This window comes from Triturus cristatus, chromosome 11 (genome assembly GCF_964204655.1).
Source record: "Triturus cristatus chromosome 11, aTriCri1.1, whole genome shotgun sequence".
NCBI classification, from domain to species: domain Eukaryota; kingdom Metazoa; phylum Chordata; class Amphibia; order Caudata; family Salamandridae; genus Triturus; species Triturus cristatus.
This window is the reverse complement of record NC_140594.1, coordinates 1,034,555,682-1,034,577,807: the sequence shown is the minus strand read 5'-3', so window position 1 is coordinate 1,034,577,807 and position 22,126 is coordinate 1,034,555,682. Positions and strand designations below refer to the sequence as shown.

Here is a 22,126-nt window from a genome sequence, read left to right as displayed (position 1 = left end):
GGAGAAAGTGGCTTACAGTAGGTTTAAAAGAGGCGTTCTGGTGGGTAAGCAGGAAGAGAAACTGATGGGTCTCTGATACTGATGGGTCTCTGGTACTGATGTGTCCCTGGTAATCACACTACCCTCATCTACCTTAAGGTTCTGGTGCTTGAGTGATGGGTGGGGTTTGGTGATTACTGTGGATGATCTTTGTTCTTTTTGGGTGCGGTGTAGGCGGGGAGCCTATGCAAGGAAGATGCTTGATAGTTGGGATAAGAGGTATGTACCGGAAATAGGACACGTTATAACACACATGTTTACAACGCATGCCATTACAGCGTGGTCATTACAACGACTGCGTTGTTACGATGCATACCATTACAACGCAAAACATTACAATGACTTGCTGTAGGGGGGCGTTGGAGTTTGGAATAGATTAATTTACTATTCCAACTCCAGTCTGTGCAACAGTAGGGAAGGTGTTGGGTTTAAAATCCAACACCTTCTGCCCCCTACAGCAAGTCATTGTAACGACTTGCGCTGTAATGGAAGGCGATGTAACAACGCAGTCATTGTAATGACCGCGTTTTAATGGCATGCGTTGTATCGACTTCCTTGTAAAGGACGTTTACGCTGTACTGGACAGGTTTATTCCTTTCAAAAATGAACTGGGAGTGAAATTTGTGTGCAATTCAAATGTGGCTGAATCATGCGATGACGTGAAAACGTACGCCATCTCATGTGATGAATGTTTAATATATATATATATATATATATATATATATATATATATATATATATATATATTACCTACTGGCGGTCGCCAGTAGGTAGTTATAGTTAGGACCACGTTTCCATAGGAAATCCGCAACATTCTATTTTGAATAACTTTGGCGCCGGTCGACGAATCCTCGCGAATTTTTCAAAATAGGTGGGGCGCTACGCTCCGCTCCTACCCTGAAAGTCTCGGGGGGATTCGTCAAGCGGGGGCTGAGATAAAAGGGGGGTCCCAAAACGCGTTTTTCCCATGCATTTTTCCATAGGACCTTTAGACAGGGCTACAGCCCGAACGGCTGAACAGAATTACTAGAAATTTGGCAGAGAGGTAGTCCTCAGGTCAAGGAAGTGCCTTTTGTAGGTTTGGTGTAAATCTGTTCAGTAGATTCTGAGAAAATAGCCTTTAAATCAATATATATATCTGAGCCAGCTTACGGTGCGCTTACGGTACGCTTACCGTACGCGTACGGTGGCGTGCGCGAGCGCGATTCTGATTGGCTCTTAGATCTTAGTAAACATTCGAATCGGCCGAAACCAGGGAGCGGCGGCCGCCATTTTCTCTCTCGCACTGAGAGTGATTTCTAAAATATAAAGCCCAAAAACATGTAAAGGGGCTGTTTAGACAGCTCCCACACACATAGCCATGTTGAGGGAGTCCCCAAAGATCCCCCAAGGCCAAAAACGGAATTTTTATTTTTTCGGTAATTTCGCCGATTACGCTTACCGTACGCGTACGGTAAAAAAAAATTTAAAAATACAATTATCTACACTCTCTCCACCCCGTGTGCAATTGGTGCCAGCAGGGCACCAATTGTGCATGGCTTATTAGAGATGAGATAAACTAAAATATTTTTTAAAAAAATAATTTAAAAAAAAATTATCCACACTCTCTCCACCCCGTGTGCAAATGGTGCCCGAAGGGCACCATTTGTGCATGGCTTATAAAATATACTAAAAATTAAAATATTACCTTTCAAAACGAAGTGCATCATATGTCCTCCATGTGCGCACGGTGCGCAAAGCGCATCGTGCGTACATGGCCCATCTAGCGTACGCGCACGGAACGAACTGCGTTAAGTGGGCGCGCACGCCACGAATGGCGTAAAGTAACTTAGCATTTAAAAAACCATACAAATTCACTGAAAAAACCATAGGTTTCACACACGTTATAGTTAGGAATTAGCATTTAAAAAACCTTGCAAATTCACTGAAAAAAACATAGGTTTCACACATGTTATAGTTAGCGGAAATTTTACTGATAAAAAAACCAATGAAATTCCCCCGTTATAGTTAGTGCAGGCAACTATAACTCACGCGACCGCAATCTTCTGCTGATGACATATGTGTCTTTATGAAAAAAAAATATTTGTAATATATGTATAGCTAAAAATGTATGGAAGAAGACATGGGCAAATAAGTGTCTAAATACAGTATTAGCATCAGCAGAGGATTGCGGTCGCATGAGTTATAGTTGCCTGCACTAACTATAACGGGGGAATTTCATTGGTTTTTTATCAGTAAAATTTCCGCTAACTATAACGTGTGAAACCTATGGTTTTTTCAGTGAATATATATATATATCAGTGTGGCTGGGTTGTCAATAGATGTGACTGGGAAAGTGTCACTGGGTTGTGAAACTGTGAATGCAACGTTCAGCTCTGCTCGTAGTGAGCGAGCGTTAAGGAAAGCCTTCTAAGCTGTGTTTTTGTGGTATGGAGGGTTATGAACTTATCTAAGACGGAGTGACAGAACCTCTGGTTATAGCACTGGCCTCATGTATGTGCAGAGACATGAAAGGGGACTGAACAACGGTCCAGAGTGCAATGAAGCAATACACACATTGCTTATAATGCTGCCCAAAGCAGACCAAGTCTCATACTAAAACAAACAGCAGTATATGCCCTACCATCCTACTGAATTACAGATTAATCTTATAGGTAGGGATAAAAGAGAGAAATGGTCGGACGGAAAAGAGGACAAGGAGAGATAGTCAGGAGCATGGACAAGACCAGGAGAGAAAGAAGACAAAAGTGGCTTGTTTAGGAATCCTCCAACTAAACACAAATGTGTCTCACTGTTCAACAGGCATACATGGACACTGCACTAGCCGTTCAACTGCATCTCCCAGATCAAAGCAAGAAAATCCAGACCAGTCAGGCTGGCAACTGATAAACCCTCCATGGCAGCCCCTGCTCGACAATGTCAGCAACACATTTGTCGCTCACCCCTGAGGAGTTTTGTGACTCAAACTGAATCACTTGCTTATCCACCCTCTCCCCACTGCAGAAATGCTTCTCTGATGACTGGTCATGATGCCCCGGGGGCCTGGCATGTACAAAGGTTTCCATAGGATGGCGGGCGGACGGGGTGATGAAGAGGTCAGTTCGGACATGAATTCCATGAGCACAGAGGGGATTCGTGAAAGGGTGACACACCATGAAACATTAATTAACCAAAATCCACGGAGTAGTAATACTAATGTTCTAAATAATAGCAGTCATGAACAATTGGTAAAAATATTAAATGCGAAAAAGAAGTTGATCCGTACGGAACTCCATGCGGAATTTTTAATTGAATACTTAAAAGCTGGAGTGATCCCTATGGGCCTTCAAGTGCGAAACGAACCGGGGCTTTTTGTAGAAAATCCTAAGTTCATAGAAACATGGACACATATAGCCAACCGATGTAGCCGAGATTGGCTCATTCTTATTATCGAAACAGCCCAGGAACTTCTGGACATTGAGAAAAAACAAATCGATGAATTTGAAGCCCATTTCAAACAAAATTCGGCTTTGGAGGAAGCTAAAAACAAATTAGAAGAACTTGAGTTGGAAGCGAAAGGCTATAGGGATTATCTTACTAATAAAAAAACTAAAAAATTAAGGAAAGATGTAGAGAGATACAATGCCGAAGTAGTGTATCCATACATAGGTAAAGATTATTTTAACAACAAAAATGACCCCAAATGGGAAAGACCACAATATACGCGACCGCTCTATTCAAGAGGGGGGACCAAACGTGTCACATTTTCTGAAACGTCAGGTTCCAGCAGTGAAGATGAACAAGATAGGGAGAAAAATATGAGAGGAGCTCCCCAATTTGAACGGGAACCTTTTTTAGGCAGACGCCAGAATCGGGGACAGAGGGGCTACCGTGGCTACAACCGGCAAGAACCCCTGAGGAACCATCAACCTCAGAATCCGGGACAGGAATATCTGGCCACTCGGAGCAGACAGTATTGGAGGTAGATGAATTGCCTATAATCAATCTATCTAAGAGGAATTTAACCAAAGATGAAAATGAAATTTTAAAAAAAGGTTTTAGTTTCGCACCAAGTGCCCCGCACAATTCATATGAGCTAGAAAGTGACTTAAAAAGCTTTTTCAGAAAAATTAGGCTTAATAAATTTTTCGAGGATAAGCATTATGAACCTGCACCCAATATATCAGGTTTAAAACCAAAGTCCACATTCACTCCCAATTTAGGCCAGGTCAATAAAAACGTGGAATTGTTTGAGAGAGTGGTAGAAATGGAAATAAAAAACATGAGGCAGGCTGTTTCAAAATATTATAACAATAATCTCCCTCCTGATCAGAAAAAGGCATTAAAAACACTACAGGAATGCAACCAAATAACTATAAAACCTGCCGATAAAGGCGGAGGCGTAGTCGTATTTGATACTATAGATTATGATAAGAGAATGCGAGACTTGCTAAATGTGAGAGAGCATTACCAACCCATACGCCTCACAGCTATTGATGCCCTTAAGAAAGAGGTGGTATTACTCTTAAATCAAGGGAAAGAACTAGGATGGATATGTGAGAATGAATATAAATTTTTATTGAACTCCCACCCCATGACTCCGGCCATCTATGGACTTCCCAAAATACACAAATGTATCACTGATCCACCAATGAGGCCCATAGTGAGCAGTGTAGGATCACTATTGGAGCCCTTAAGCAAATATGTAGACCACTTTCTTAAACCGATTGTCCAGAAACAAAGATCTTACTTAAAGGATACAGCACATGCTATTTCAGTGTTTGAGGGGCAGGGCTTCAACAGGGTCAACCAGTTGTTGGTGACCCTTGACATTGAAGCCCTGTACACAAATATCCCCCAGAATGACACCATAAGAGTCATTTCGAACATTTTAGATCAAGAGGATTTGGCGGGAGCGAACAAGGGCTTTATTATGTCTTGTATCAAAATGGTACTTAAAAATAATATATTTTTATTCAAAGATGAAGCCTATATCCAAATCAAAGGAACCAGCATGGGGGCTGCCTGTGCGTCGAGCCTGGCATGCCTCTATGTTGGGGACTTTGAAACCAAACACGTGTACAATGAGATGGCTCCATTCTTTGAAAATGTTACCTGCTGGCACCGTTACATTGACGATATCATCTTTGTCTGGAACGGTGCCAGCCAGGATTTAGAGCTGTTCCTGGAATGGATCAATTTGGGCGACCCAAATTTGAAATTTACGGCTCATTATAGCGATTCTGAGGTTGCCTTTTTAGACATAAAAATCAAACATGTCACAGATACCCTGCAGGTAGAGTTATATTCCAAACCTACTGATAAAAACACACTTTTATTATATGGCAGTAACCATCCTCGCTCCCAAAAGGACAATATTCCGTTTGGGGAGTTTTTAAGACTGAGGCGCAATTGCACTACCCTCTCAGACTTCTATCTCCATTCTGAAACACTGAAGAAAAAATTGGCCGCTAGAGGTTACCCTAGCAAATTGATCAAACACTCGTTCAAAAGAGCGAGATTCTATAATCGTGATCAGCTACTGGAGATCAATAAAGAGAAAAAAGATGATAAAATGACAGGACGCATAGTTTTTGTTTCTCAATTTTCCAATCTTAGTAATAGGATCAAAAATATTGTGAATAAGAATTGGAAGATTTTAAACTACGGAGCTGAAACAACTTTAGAAAAGCCTCTGTTTTCATTCAGGCGAAACAAAACAATACGGAATTCGTTAGTTAGAACATATGACGATAAACATGAAATTCAAACTACGGTCACAGGAGGTAAAGCAACAGGGAATTACAAATGTGGAACGTGTTCCATTTGTCCCCTATGCCTTGAAGCAAAAAGCCTCACTTACAATAACAAAACGATCTGGGCGAGAAGTTTAAACAACTGTCGTAGCAAGAATATCGTTTACCTATTAATATGCCCATGTGGTTTTGGGTACGTAGGTGAAACGAGTAGGGAGCTACGCACCCGCCTGTTAGAACACAAATCGGCAATAAAAACAAAAAAAGTAAATGCTCCTTTGACAGATCACTTTCAGGAAAAGAACCACAATTGGGATCAAATACAGTGGTTTATTCTAGAAAAAGTGACAGTCAATAGAAGAGGCGGAGACGTCAATACAAAAAGGAAAAAGAGAGAACAATGGTTTATTTGCCATCTTAATACAGTAGAAAAGGGACTCAACTCGAAAGAGGACTGGATGAGTATCATAGCCACTTGAGAAAATTATATACTGCGAAGGTATGCGAGCTCACATAGTAGAAAGTAGAAATCTTAGAATATATTATTGTTATACCCTGCATATGGACTATCTGTAATACCTCAGTAGATATGATAGATTGTTGAAATTTTAGAAACTATCACTGTTATATCCTATATATGGGTCATTTGGAATATGTGAATGGAGGGAGAATAGTCCAATTATAGTTTTTGTGATATGTAATGGAATAAGCTCTGTCTGCACTAGATGTGGGTTTGATGATTGTAAATCATATTGGATACATAATAGAGAAGTGTTTTTGTTCTTGATTATATCCACCTAATATTGCAATTACTATAATATGGTGTTAACGAATGTAAGCGATATTAGAAATGAGGAAAAGAGGAGAACTGTTTCTGTGCTTAATTACATCTACTTTATATTGTAAATGTTACAATGTACCGAAACACGTGGCTAATCTTATATTCTGTATAGAAATGTATAAGATAACATATGTAAATGAATTATAAGAGTTTTTTTGGGTATGTCCGTATGTATGTACTTAGGATTATGGAAAAGTGTAAAGATAAAGTTGGAAATACTTGAAAGAACATTACGGATGGGATTACGTGATATAATTAACTATTGGTCATGATGACAGCAGGACCTTGATTACCCACTTAATCAGGTTATTTCCATCAGCGAGGTTACGTCGAGATATTCTTCGCATAACCATCTATATATTGTAATGCATTGCCCACTTTATTAAGGAGATGCGTGGCACACCTTTCAAAAAAAGACGATACATCTCCTCGGTCATTAACATACTAGAGATGTTGTAGTCACGCGGATGTCTTGACCCCATTAGCAAATGTGAGTGTATATATATACTAACTAGCAGTTACCTTACGCGCCTTTTGTTTAAAATCCGTGATGTTTACATTTAGTAATTGTCTCGATAAAGATATAAATAAACAGAATAATAAAAATTTTAAAAAAAGCTACATATGACACGTGATAATGTCAGGTGTGCTCACCGACCTATCACAGTATTCGACAGTACCCACAAATAAGCAGACGCCTTGTGCCTAGGTGAGGCGAGAGTAAATAGGAGCATTTCCGCACTCGGGACCGGTAACATCGAACGCAGAGGTGAGAGCACTAGCAACGAAATTTAAAAACGATAGTACGTACTAAAGGGGACTTTATGCCCAGTGAGTTGGTCAGGTTATTTGTGTAACGCGAATACTTACACACGTTTTTGTAACAGGTGACGCATATCAAGGGAAAGTTATTACGGATCCCCGTCACGGTATCTTAAGCTGCTTTGTGGCGCCATTACCTGCACACGCGATTGATTTGGTGAACAAGTGACGTCCAATGTGAGAGAATTATTAAGAATCCCCGTCACGCGGCCTTAAATACGCATTAGGATACTCGTATTGGAAACAGACAAGTAAGTAGTCTCTTTGTGCACCGCTGATTATAAAAAACAAACATGGTGGTATAACTCTTGGAGCCAGCTGGTTTATGCGAGTTACGCTACTTGAATAATAAGACTAACGTAGCTTTCATTCTAGAAGTGCTTCTCACAAGTACATATTATTATATTTTTTACTAGGTGAGTCGCCCATGAGGACAGATAGCTCGGACCTCTGTTTCCTCTATGCACAATAGATATCAGGACCATTATTGACAAATATTATCATCGCTTTTCAATATAGAGAAGTAAGTGGTTCTCTCTTACTATAATATACGTGGCGTTGGCTCCTTATGTACGAAGGAGATAGTTTCCTCTTGAAAATAATTGTATTTAAAAGAATCAGATTTTGCACAAGTTAGGAGTATTTATAATTGTAGTGGAAGGCAATAGTGCCCTACGGAGTATTCTTGTATGCACCAGTAGTCAGGCTTGATAATTTGAGTGACACTGGTTAAGCCAGCACTCCAAAAATGGAGTATTCACTCCACAATGGCGATATAAAATAAAAAACTTTCTTTCTCTCAATAGGTCCCGGATTGAATAACGAGGACTTAAAGCCTATAACACTTGTCTTGATAAAGATGGATTAATAAGGTCTACCATCGAAACGCGTCGACGCTTCCTTACTACACAATCTGGGGAAAACCGTGGTTCTAGGAGTAGATATAATTGTGTAACATATCACAAACCACGGTCATCAATTTACTGCCCAATAGGATGTGTAACAAATGACAAAGAATATTGTCTCATATTGTTTTCTGTTTTGCGGGCTCAAAACAGGTTGTTATATGTTTTTTAATAACTGTCTAGGAGTATATGGTGTGTAATTTTGTGTTTTTAACATTCATGCTAATGTATGATCAGTTTTTATAAAATACGTGTACACTAATTGTTTTATATTTTTTCTTTGCATAATAAATGTGAGTAACATATCATTATGATTCGAGTATAATTGGATTGGTTGTAGTGCTATGTAATACTAGTACTGTACCACTGTGTTTCAGCAGAGGGAGTGTATCTTTTTTGTGACACCATGAAACAGGCAATAGTAAAGGGGGGGGGGGGATTTGAATATGAAGATCACCGTGTTGCATGCCAGGGGAGCCTCAAAGGAAAGTGTGGCAGCAGAAGCAAGGCAGCCTTTAGCGACGAGAGGCAGATGTTAGAGGGGGGAAGGGTGGAAGTAAATGAGCGCTCAGGGAAGGCATACAAGGTGACAAAATACATGAAAAGGGTTACAGCAGCGCAGGAAAAAAATAGAGAGCATAGAGCGGTGTATGGCATTAAGGATGAAACAAGAGGAAACTAGAGCAAGTGGTTGGCCAGTAAGACAATCTAGTCCCAATGACATGGATATAGAAGTGTGCCTGCCGTCCCACGCCCCAAATGCGGATAATTGTACTGTCAATTGTATGGGGTTGTGATGTATTACTACAGCTAATTTATATTTGTGGACAAAAAAATGTTTTGCACACCCAATTACCACTCGGTAAAGCCCGAGAAAGTGCCTGTGACAACACCAGACAGAGTATGATTTGGGCTCAGCTATGACTGGGTGCAAGAGAGGGCACACATTTAACTTGCTGGTACCCATAATCCAAAATAGGATTTAATGCACAATCCTGAAAGTGTCGAGTCCTAACAATCTAGCTTACTGCTTTCCTCCTCCCAAATAGCACCTATCTTCTTGCACTGGCCCCATGATCCTATATAGGTCCCTCTGTTCCAGTATCCAAGGCTCATCTAGTTCACAAGAAACTATGTGTTACAGGAGTCCAAATCATGCCTATCGCAGCATGCTATAAATGGCAAAAGCCTGTGTCAGTCAAAACCCTTTACCTGCTGCGGCCAAATTTCCTGATTACAGAACACTTCTTTCTCAAGATCTAAGGCCTCCATTAGTAATACTCACCCTCAATCAAACTTACAGTCTGCCCTACTTCAGCATACGCTCAAGCCTAATATTTCTAGCAGGCTGATTTCTAGTAATAGTTGGGAAATATAGAATCTGAATTACCTTGGCCTTGGGGCTGAAATTTTAGGGTCGGAGTTGGAATAAATTGCATATGGAGCAGCACAGGGTAGATGCTTGAAGAAATCCCAACCGTAGTCAATGTTTACTGCCACTTGACATCTGACAACATTAGGCATACAATGATTTAATGTTGGATTCGCTGTCTTCTAGGGAATTCGGTTGGGACTTTGCTGTCTATATGTACAGAGCTGTACTGTAAACGTGTATATTGTGCCTACATCTTTATACCTCTGGTTTGGATTGTTAGCCACAATAACGTGGTCCGGAAGGACATTCGACATAGGATACCCTGCCTCATAATGCCAAAATTAGGCAAAAGGTCCTTTGATCTTGGTGAAGGACTCAAATGAGACATTGGATATGAGAGGGGTCATTAAGAAATTTAGAAATCTTATCAGTGGCACTTGTTGGTAGGCTAGCAAGGAGATTATGGAGCATCATGGGTTTTGGGTGGCTAAAGACAAATGAGGATAGTTGTCAGCTGCTGAGCTATTTAGCTTCCAGTAACTAACGGTGTGACTGCTAGAGTGGAAGTGACTGAGAAGTTCATATGTGGATGATAGAAACGAGAAAAATTCTGCTGGCTGGTGTTGGACCAGAAAATGATGTCTCTTGGGAAAGCATGAGCGCCATAAACGTGGAAGAGATTAATTTGTGTGATGTTGAAAACCTTAGACTAGAACCATGGTGTGCTACTTTTGAGATCCTATCACTCTCCATAAAGGAAGACAGTCTCCTTGACAAACGTTTGCTTCATTTGAACTGAAAAACTCTCTATGTGAAGTGTACTGGCTACGTGTAGAAATTCTTCATGCAAGAGTTAGTTATTCTGCAGGGTGCGCGCTCCTGCTTCAGACATACCTGGGTTGAGTGGAAGACCGTAAAGCAGTTTTTAGGATCAGCTTTAACAGTGAGTATGGCTATGACTGACCTAACTACCCAACCAACACTTACAATGCAAGTAGCCACTAACGAGAGACGCATGGGAGCCTAGTTTCCCTCCAAAAGATATTAAGAATTGAATAGAGGCTTCCGCTTACTGTCTCTATTATGGATTGAAACAGGGAGGTATGCTCTTTAACTTCCAATGAGCCCTTGCAGCGCCAGATGTATAAACTAGCCTTTTTTGATAAGAAAGACTACCTATGTACAAAAACATAAATCATGATGAAAAATAGTAACTTCTCACCGCATGCTCGACAGAGTTGAAATAAGTATTCAAATTACAGTAAATACCCAAATAAAAACTCTAATTCCCAGCACAACAGGTTCCACTGCAGAGGATTAATTTAGATTGACTAAAAAAGATTTTCAACTTTTGTAAAGACAACAAACCTAGTACATTTTTCGAAATATAACCCACATTGCACTGCCCCATTCATGGCGTGGATATTGCACCTGTGGATCTACTTACACCATACCTCTATAACAAGAGGAAGTAGCTGCTGATGCTTAACAGTTACACCGAGGGCTGACCCTAACCCCAGAAAAGGTCACAATTTGCAAAATAAGTACAGTGTAACCTAAAGAATAAATATTAAAACATAAAAGTTAGTAGATGTGAAACTGTAATATGGAATTAGGGTTCATAAGGTTTCTTTCCTGGTAGAAAGTTATTTTGGGTGTGAAAGCACATTTTTTAGACTCTGGGATTATTTAAAGTGGAAAGCAATGTGTGGATGCCAACATCGGCAGGATCACACCTTCAGACAATGAAGTATGCGCCACATCTGAAGAGTATCTGAAAAGGATTGCACGTGAAAAAAAATGTGCTTAGAAGTTCAATCCACTTTAGAATTAAATCTTAAAATGAATAAGTATTGGGATCCAGCATTTAGAGAATATTGAGGTAATGTTTAATTTGACCAAAGTATACCTATGAATTTTAACAGGTAGGTAATAGCATTTTTAGATGAGCTTGCAATTTGCATGCTGAAGACACAGGAGGGTCACTAGAATACAGCAACAAACAGCTGTCAAACATTCTATATTTAATTTAGCAATGGACAGTGATTGAGTCCAGTTACTACGTAAATTTGGCATAAACTAATATGTCTGAAAAGTAACAATATTCCCTGATGTGGCTAAAAGAAGAGTGCATAGATAGATAGAAACATTGGAGAGTTATTGCTGCATCTGTTTAAATATTATAATGTCTTTATAAATACATTTAAACTTTCAGCATAACTACGCATGATGCTCTCTTCCACAATGAGTGCCAGTTTTGATACAGCTGCCCCTCAACAGGGAAGGCAAATCAATATCGGCATTGTGCAAAAATGAGTGCCATAATGGAGGCCTGCTGTCCCTTGCAGGCCTTCGTCACTCCAGTTGCAGCCCATAGGAAGGATTCACAGTAAGAATCCTGTTTTATGAATAGTAACAGGGAAGGGTTTCTACAAGTGATTGCAAATTACTCTACGGTGCCTGGTAATGAACCAGAAACAAGGCAAAGAGTTGGCAGGGCTTCATCTCAGATGCTGCGGTTAACATGACTGAATTGCAACTCCATCCTATAATACGGTCCTGTGTTTTTTGGGAAAGACTGACTGTCGGCTCATGTGACAGCTCTCATTTTTAGATCAAGCCCACTAAACATGCATGTGGTCTGTTGCAAGAGATACTGTGGTTTACCAAGAACACATAGGCCCTTAGAGCCTACCCATTGCTTACCACTGAGTAGCATTCTCATCACTCATTTGCCTGCTTTTTAGGTCTCGGCCTGACGTAAGCAGCGCATGCGCTGCTCTCGTCATATAAGCTTTCATGGAATCAATACGATTCCAGAAGCGTCCTCCCTGCTCCGCCTTCAGCTTTCATTTGTGCGCGTCGTTTGGCGTCACAAATTATGCCAAAGGCAGTGCAATGATTGCACTGAGGGCATGTCAATCCTTTCTTGTTGTCACCCCGTCTCCTTTTAGGCACGCCCACCGGGATTGGATCTTTTACCCGCGGCGTTACACTATTGCCTTTAATTACGGGGGAAGCACTATTTGTTTCCCCTTCCGTCTGTCTATCTCAGAGACACTTTGCTTAAATGTTGCCGTCTACCAGAATACCAATCTCTCGCCCCGTTTCCCCCTTCTTGCGAATTCGCCTCTTTTCCTTTCAGTTCCTGTCACGCTGTAATGTCGTCTATCCCCCTTCCCTCCACATAAGTCCCAAAAACGGTTATTTTATTAACGTGTGGAATGCATTTTTTTATTTAACGTTCTGTGCTCTCTGAGGCATTTCCTGTTGCTGACCAGACCGAGAGTTGGTTGCCGTGTCAATGATGTGGCTACAAATGTACATGGCGCTAGTGCACATAAAGGTACCGTTGTGGAGCTTGTTTGGGTTTACTCCCGAGCTGCGTCATTCAACGTAAACCCCAGCCAAGTCACAGTTGTGCTCAGTGAAAGAATAGCCCCCCACCCCCCCCCATCTCCTCCCCGATCCATTAAGCAGCCCTGCCTCTCCCCTTGTTGGCCTCTCTGTGCTTTTACTTCCGCTCTTTTCTTTTAGAGCTGCTGCCCTGGGGCAGTGGCACAGATGTCCCTCGGAGACAGTAGCATGGTTTCATCTTCAGAGGCTGTCTCTCTACTACACTCTCTCTCTCTACTACTCACTCTACTCTCTACTACTCACTCTCTACCTCTCTACCTCTACACCTCTACCTACCTCTACGCGCACACTATATATATATTCTACGCGCACACTATATATATATATATATATATATATATATACACATATACACACAAATACATATATATATATATATACACACACATCTGCATATCTATATAAATATAAATGCATGCATACATATACGCATACATATTCATGTTATGTACATAAAAGTTTGAAAAACACTAATAAAAGCAAAGCTAAAAAGCCACCTAATTACAAACAGAATTGCTTTAACTTAACCCCTTCAGCGCGGCGCGGATTTCCGCGCCACGCTGAAGGTTCCGTGCGCGGGCGGGGCCATGACGGAACGGTTCCGTCATGCGCACAGTGCAACCGACGTGCATGACGGAACCGTTCCGTCATGCGCGTCGAAGGGGTTAAACGAGGGCGAGACTTATTGCATTTTCAATGTTTGTTACTTGTGTTACTGCTAATCAATCTTGTTTTTGAAACTCCCACCTTCCCATCTCTGGACTGGCTGGCTTCTAGGCGTCCACTGCTTGCAATTCCAGCACTACTTTCTTCTTTTTGGTTAAGCACCCAACAAGAGTGCATGCGTTTTTCAAGTGTCTCCATTGTGTACTTCTCTCCCCTTCCAAGCCGGGTTGCTGCAAGTTGCCCTCAGGTTTCTACTTGTCCTCTCCCAAGTGGTGCTTGCTCTTGTTTACTGCCCACTCCTCGTTGCTCTCGGTTGTTGCTTCACAACCCTATAACCACCACTGTGTTGCTTCTGTCACCCTGCCCTAGGTTTCTTCACCCCACCCATGCCTTCCTTCTCTGCCGCCTTTTGCTTCTCCTCCCAACTCTCCCCCCCCACACACTGATTACCCCCCACCTAAAATGCTCCCTCCCTGACCATAATTTTTTTTTAACACATTTTTTCATATTGGCTGAACTGGTATTGGCAAATAAAATGATTAAGAATAGTGTGCATCTCGTTTGAAGGTGCACAAACATGTGTAGTGTGGACAGTTACAAAATAACGCAGCCTGTCGAGTGATGGCCTTTTTTTCTTCCAATTTAGCCATGAGGCACTGCATGGTAAAAAAACTAAAATCGACAAAACCAATAGGTCTGAAAGGTAAAACCTATTAGCTTTGACAATGCTAGTTTCTATCAGCTGGAAAACTGCACCATGCTGTCTCCTTGTAGTTTTTTTCTCATTTAGGTGTTTGAACTTGAGGTACTTTTTTTTTTTAATCTTTGTATTGATTTTTGACAAGTGAAACATAGTCAAAAGAATCATTAATACACAATGTGGGCTGAATAGTGGGCAGTAAGATGTGATGCAAGACAGAAAATGTAGCAACAGTTTTACTCAAAGAGAACACATGGTCGGTCGCAGGCCAACATTATATACATACATATATGGGTTCACTTCTACTACAGGTACATCTGTCAACAGTAGGCTATATATCACAGTCCTCAAGGTGAACTTGAGGTATTCTTGCTCACTTAATATAAATAGGGGATGCATTTTGAAAATATTTCGTTTTCTAATAAACTATCTCCGAAAACAGTACAATAGTACAGGCTATTTAATGAAGGCTTTATACTAACCAACATCAAAGGTTTGGTGAAAAGCTCCAATAAGAAAATAAAGTGATCCAGTCAGCACAAAAGGAAACGACAATGCACAGCACATGACAATGACCACTACTGTAATCAAAGCAGACTTACTGGTTGTCAAAAGATTCGAAATGTTTCAGTTATTTTTGCTAACTATACCATCTCGAAGTAGAAATGCTCACAATTGTTTAAGTGTAAGAAAGGTTGGTGCATGCACAAGCCTGTGCGTCCCACACTATCAATCCAACCGCACCGTGCTTTAAAAATAAAATAAAATGCTTTCTGACCAAGCCCCAACCCACTATTGAAATACTAACACTCACCACACCCTTTCACAAACAAGAATTTCCCCACGCAGCACTCTTAGCAGTCAGCCTGGGAGGCAAACTACAAATGGAACAAAGCCTTGTGATCTTGGGAAAAAACACACACAACCCCAACAAAAAGACCTGGCGCCATGAACACGAAAGCCTTTCTTGATTTCAACATTTAACTGTCTTCTGGTACTAATCGAAGCCTGACCTTGTGTTTTAAAAGCAGGGTTATCCAAAGCAAAATAATACATTATATTCACTATAAAAAGGAATCTTGATGCACCCATTACCGATTCTTACAGCCAATTACGTGACTAAAGAAATATGTAAACAAATAAAACAATTACTGACACCAGGCTTTGGATAATGAATGAATAAATGACTCATAGTTGCAGAGCGCACTGCTAGATCGGGGTGTCCTGGCGCTGAAGCTACATGTAGGAAACATTTTACACTTCACAACTGTTGCAATAACCAAGTTTTAGGAAATGTTCTAAAAGCAGAGAATGCAGTAATCTGTCTCAACTGATAAACGCGCTACACAAGTGTATCACTAAATAGTCAAGCCCATGCTGCCAATTCCAAAAATATGTGAGAAAAGACACTTTCAAAGAAAGTTCCGTGTGGTGTCTGCCAGCTGCTTCCGCCTGGCACTGCTCCATCAATAAAGAACTATGGAGCTGCAACAAGGAGGTAATCCACTGTAGTTGCTGGCTGATCTTAAGTAGGCCTTTAAGGCAAAACTGCATTTTTAATTAACGTGACATACTTTTAAACCAAAAATCTAAATTTTAAGAAAAATATTCCTGTTTTCAAACGAAAATATAATTTACTGCTCTACCTCGTACTCAGACCAGGAACTAGAAAATGTATTTTACTCTCATAAACTCATTTTCATCTTGTATTTCATAACAAAAGAAGCCACATATTCCCATTTCACAATTTTATCTGGCACCCCTGAACACATGGTAGTCCGCTGCTTTGGACGTACCCATTTAACACATCGTCTATTTCTGGTCAAGGCTTTGGTTTGGTTCTTGTAGACCTCTATCCGCATAAATCCAGATCTTATAGCTGGTTACATCATATAACGAACGCTGTTTAGGACTCGCACCTCTCACGTATCAAGGTTTTGGTTTGATTTAAATGGTCCCCTGAACGCATTGACCCAGAAGTCATAGCTGGCTGCATCACATGACTACTTAGGACTCAACCCTTCCAGGTCGCTTCTCTTTCTAGCAAAGGCTAGCAAAGACTAGTTTCGTTCTTTTGCCCCCGAACGCATTAACCCAGATCTCGTAGATAATTACGTCACTTAACACTGCTTAGGACTCATCCCTTTCACGTATGTTCTCTTTCAGGCCAAGGTTTCGGTTTGGGTCATATGGACCCTAACCGCATCAATGCAGTAGTCCTATCTGGTTACATCATGTAAAGCTGTTTAGGCTTGGGATGCATCCCTTTATGGTATCTTTCTGACCTAGGGCTCAGGGTAGCTGATGCAGTGAATGTATTGAGTCTTCACTACAGCAATGGCCCCAGGCTTGATCTTCTGGAACAGTGGTGGCAGCCTTTGGGAGCCTCTGGCACATGCCACCCCAAATGCACTTCACCATTACTCCAATTAGCCAGGACATATTTTAAAGAAACAAGCTTGGCGGAGGTAGCGTTTCACCTAAAATGCAAAATGAATTACATCTTTGTCATATGCCACAACCTTTAACTAAACCTGTCCCTCAATTGGCTTTTTTTACTAAGACAGAACTTTAGGTGTAGCAGGTACTCATATAAGAAAGTATTTCCCTGAAGGAGTCAAAAACCTACAGGGTCACAATCACTTCAGAATACCATCTAAAACAAGATAGATTTTGGCAGACCTTTGACTGGACTTTGTATGTGCACAGACAAATCAGCTGATTTCAGACATTACTCCCAATCAGGATAACGATAGGGCATTATATGCATCTTAACTCAGTGTACGAACCAACAAGAGGGATATCGAATGACCCATGTGGACACATAGCTCTTTGACAATACTATGCTACCTTGCTGTGTATTGAATTTGCCCAAAAGGAGGTTTATTAAGAAATACGGATTTTAATTTTTGTAATCAATAACAAAAGTAAAACATGGTATTTTCAACAATTAAAATAACTGGCATACATTAAAAGATTTCAAACACACAAGTGATCACATCTGACCAGGCAAAAAGTCACAGCATCAAATATTGATTTAAAAAATGGACAACTTACTTTACATTGTGGCCCTTTTTGATAGATTTTCAAACTAAACTTCTCCTTCATTTCTTCCAGTACAAGCTTTAGTTCCTTCTCATCTGGCGAACCCATGTATTTGGAGCTCAGGTGGAGGTAACAATACCATTTAGCAGAGTCAAAGCCCCAGTGGCAGGTCCTTTTGTCTGGAGCTCTATGAGAATGCATGACAAACGTCTGTGTTGAAAACATTCCATAGCATTCCAAACACTGAATGCATGGTGCATCTGGCTGGGTGTAGAATTGTGGTGCAAATAAGCCTTGGCACTTGCCTAAACAATCATGTTCCACTTCAAAGGCACTGCCAGCTTCTCTCAGTTGAGCCAAGGCATTTTTCGCAGGTAGCAGACTCCCATTCTGGGGAAAAGTGTGTGGGCGTAAAAGAGCATTGCATAGCCTTTGAGCATCAGTCAGTGTAATTAAGCCACAAGATGGAGCATTAAAGGGAAGGATTCCCAGGACTTTTAGAATATGAAGCTGATCTGAAGAACACCTTGAGCAGTAGATATATAATTCATCACAGACAATGTTGATTTGCTGGAGCGAGAAGTCTCTGAGAACTGAATTCAACACTTGAGGAAGACACAATCTATTCTCGCCCCCAACCATAAAGCAAGAAATTGGCTCCCCCTCCAAAAGGGTCTGAGTGAGCTCTGTGGAGCTGTCTGAAGCAACAAGCAAAGGACCAGGAAGAACCTGAGGTGATGGAAGAGGTAAGAAAACTGTAGGTGACATACTCTCCTGGGAATAACGCGCTGAAAAGGCTGCTGGTCCCCCCAAGGAGCTCTGGCTACTCAAATGGAACTGTGCCAAAGTGTTCTTCAAACCAGGATTTAAGTTTGATGTTGCAGATTCCGGAGCACTGCTTGGTTTTGCAATTTCTTCAGTTTCTCCTGAAACAATTTCAGAGTCCTCCACAATTTCTTTCTTAATAACTGGCAATTTTACTCCAACTTGTATGGTGGTTTGGACATCCGTTTCACTCATCTTCCTTTTAACTGGGGGGCCATCATCTTCACTTACACTCAGTTTTTGGGAAGAGCCCCGGCTCAAGGTTTTACTGGTTTCCACACTCTCCATGACTTTGAACTGCAAAATGCTTTAGAAGCTGGAAAATAGTTCCATTTTTGTCGATATCTCCCTGTATATATTAGAATATGTTTAGTTTTCTCGGTTTTGTAACATCGTGATCTTAGTTTAGTACTGTATTAAAATGTGTCAGAACACAGTCTCTTTTCCTACCAACTGTGCACTTCCTTTATTTTCTGCGAGAAAATCTAATTTCAGAGCCAATGAGAAGCCTATTTGGGTGCATATGTCCCTATTTTTATCACAAAACCAATGCTACATGTGACAGTCGTATCGTGAAGTGAATCACTACCTAAGAAAATACTGTTCTCATGGAATATGGTGTATCTGCGATGCTGATGGTGCATTGATCACTTTACTCTACTTCAACACCAAATAAATTCTGTTCCATCAGTTTAATATGGAACCACATTTTAGGCAGACTCCAAACGCAATGTAAAACGATTGAGAAAGATTTGCAAACTGTATGAATTTGGCTGTATATTCCAGGAAGCAGTAGAAAAAAACTACAAATATCATTCAATGACTCAGCATTCACGTAGACAGAGGTTATTCCTTTGACCTTTTCAACTTTTATTGTGTTGTCCAACATCCGCTCTGCAGCAAAAGATACACTCGGGCATAACCAAAACTTGTTTCTTCACCAGGGAGGTTTTTTTTTTTTAGTCAGCAAGAACTGAACCTGAAAGCAAACATAAAGAAAGCATGAAATAAACTTCAAAGTGCAATATAGTCAGTTTATACAACAACGCATCTGACTGGATGAGGCGATGTATTTCTAATTATTGAACCCCGTTGTCGACATACACTAGCTGACAATATGGTACATATGTAGCTCAAATCAATGCTGACAACACACTCCATGGTTCCAAATGTTTATGTTGTCCAAATGACACAGATATAGGAAAACTTGTTATTCCAACTATTATTTTTGTTTTAGAAGGGCTCAGTTCAGTATTTTAAATAATTAAAGGAGACTCCAAGCTGAATCTCCCATTATTGAGCGCTACAATACCGAAACTCAATTGCTTTTGGGGGAAAGAAACACAGAATAGAATTGTTTTTAAAAGAAGCATTTTTACGGGACATCCACTATATTGTCTCGGATTATTACGATTCGCTCAATAGAAGGGCGTCACCGAAGTTAGGCCCAAGCAACGTTTTGTAAAGCGCTCGCCTATGCGAGGCCGAAGAGGTAGCAACTTCGTTGAACTGAATATTGTTAAGTAGACTGAACAACATAACTAAATAAGACAAGTATTCATTCCACTCATGTCATATTTGGACATGTATGTTTGTAAATAAGATTTGGGTATACGTGTCTATAAACAATATTTGAGCTATCAAGTGGAAACATTACTCATTTAATACTGGCACTCGTAGAGTAATGCAAGACATTAAAGATCATACAGACATAAATAGGAATCATGTGACATTCACAAGTATATATACACACACACGTATGCACGTTTGTAAATAATAACCCAGTGGCCTCCAGAGAGAACAACTGCGTAATCGGAAACATGTCATGACTGGTACGCAAGACGAAGGCTCTACGGGTATCACAACACTTGATATCTCAATTATCTGCCCTAAAATCAATCATTGTTGGTGAATCTTGTAGATATACTTGGAGCGAATACCGTATTTAATGAGACCTGAATTTAGAGAATACGTTGATTCGCGAGCAGGCTCGCCTATGTTTCAGGAAACTTCAAAAACAGAAGGTGCTCCCAATCCATGCCAACGTTTTCCGTGCACAATTCTGCTTCCGCCGACTAGTTATCGCCTACGCTGTTTCTGACAGAATGCCTTCGTGTAGGGCATTTGATGAGTGAACATACATACCCCCAAGGGGAGGAGGGGCAGAGCCCCGATTGCATACGACAGACCTAGACCCCTACAATTACACATATAAATACAAAAAAAATACATGTGTGAGGTGTATCGCCTGTATTAAATCAAATGCAAAAATTGTGTTACAGCGCATCGGAAGGGATCAAGGTATATCTGCAATTACAATAATCCACATCCAATCCACAGAATGGATTTCCCTTTCCTGTGCGCTCCTCGGTTGTTATTGTGACTGTGTTCTGCAGACGCCTGGCACGGCGAGCAGTCTGCGGTGCTGTGTGTGTGTCTGAGTGGAGCGCTCCCCCTCCCAGTCAGAGGTCTGTAAACATCCTCCCTCCAGGCTGAGCCGCAGCCAGCAGCACCCCTCCCACCCCGGCAATAAAAGGATCCAATTTACGCATAGAACGAAAAGGGGCGACGACCCACATGGTGCTGATACAGAGGCTGTCAGCCTCCAGAGGGGGTACCCATGCCCCCACCCTGCTCCCTGGGGACGCGTGACCCGCAGCTGGGCAGCACCAGTCACCGCCCTCTACACGCCACCCTTTTGTGCGCCGAGGGGCAGCCGGGGGTCGCAACCCTGCAGTGCCAATGTGGAGGGGAGGTCAAGGGCTTGGTGGAGGGGAGGAACGAGCAGCCCCACCCCCTCCACACTGGGGACACGGGCAGCCTGCCTGGAAAGGGTCTAGAGCTGGCATCGCGTCCTTCTACTCACCACGAACGGGACCCTCCGCCGCCATCGCCCCCTCTTCCTCCTCCACGGCCACCACCTTCCTCCCTGCGCGCGCCCTCCTCTTCTTCAGGCCTGCATCGCTCCGGCGACAGACACGGTGACCGCGCAGCCGGGCTCTCTGACGTCACGCACCATGTCGGCGGCGGCGGCGCCCTCCCAGACGTCCCGCCCACTCACTACACGCAGACGTATGACGTCGTTACGGGTACGCATAAAACGGTGACGTCGCCATATTTGTGGGTTTGTTCGAAGGTGACCAGACAGGCAGACGCCGGGGCAGTGCTGGAGGGCTCGTGTTTCTTTTTCCTGTCTGCGCACTTGGCGTTTGGGGAGTTTATGACCTGTCTGACGTGTCGGGGAAGCAGCCATCTCAAGCTCTGTGATTTGTATGTGGCTACAAAGACGGTTTATGAGGAGGGATAGGTGGAGCTAGGCAAGAAAACGAAACTCCTCTTATTGCAAGACATTTATTTTTATTTCCTATGCTTTTTAAAAAGCACGCTCGCAGCTTCTTTATTTTAATTGTGGTGTATTTTAATCGTGGTGGCGGGGGTTTTGGAAAGTGTTTCTGGACATGATTTTCGGCTGCTGTATTTAGAAAGTCAATACGTCCGGTATTGGCAGGCGGGAGAGAAGATTACTTTGTAATTTGTATTGCTAGCTTGCAGCATATACAATACACTGTTGCCTAAACTCGGCTGCTAGATTCTGTCAATAAAAATTCAAAGACGGCACAAGCCCCTTTTACTAGAAGTATTTTCAAATCACAGCCTTTAAAGCAGCTGCACTCCTTTTATTGTTCACATTTGCAAAGCTTGAATGAAAATATAAAAGTGTGGATTTTTGGTTTGCTACTGAGAAGTGCTAGTGTA

General features: G+C 41.6%; 1 protein-coding gene across 2 annotated transcripts in view; it reads right to left on the bottom strand.

The window, feature by feature from the left end:
- SKIL (SKI like proto-oncogene) overlaps positions 1-21,547 on the bottom strand; it is a 198,663-nt gene extending 177,116 nt beyond the window's left edge. For both annotated transcript variants that reach the window (XM_085635244.1, XM_085635245.1), the window contains exons 1-2: positions 21,237-21,547; positions 17,558-19,349 (exon numbers count right to left, since the gene is read on the bottom strand). In XM_085635244.1, the coding sequence (XP_085491370.1) occupies positions 17,558-18,658 (1,101 nt within the window). In that variant the 5' untranslated portion in view covers positions 18,659-19,349; positions 21,237-21,547. The remainder of the gene's footprint in view (positions 1-17,557; positions 19,350-21,236) is intronic.
- Between the last annotated feature and the right edge of the window lie 579 nt (positions 21,548-22,126).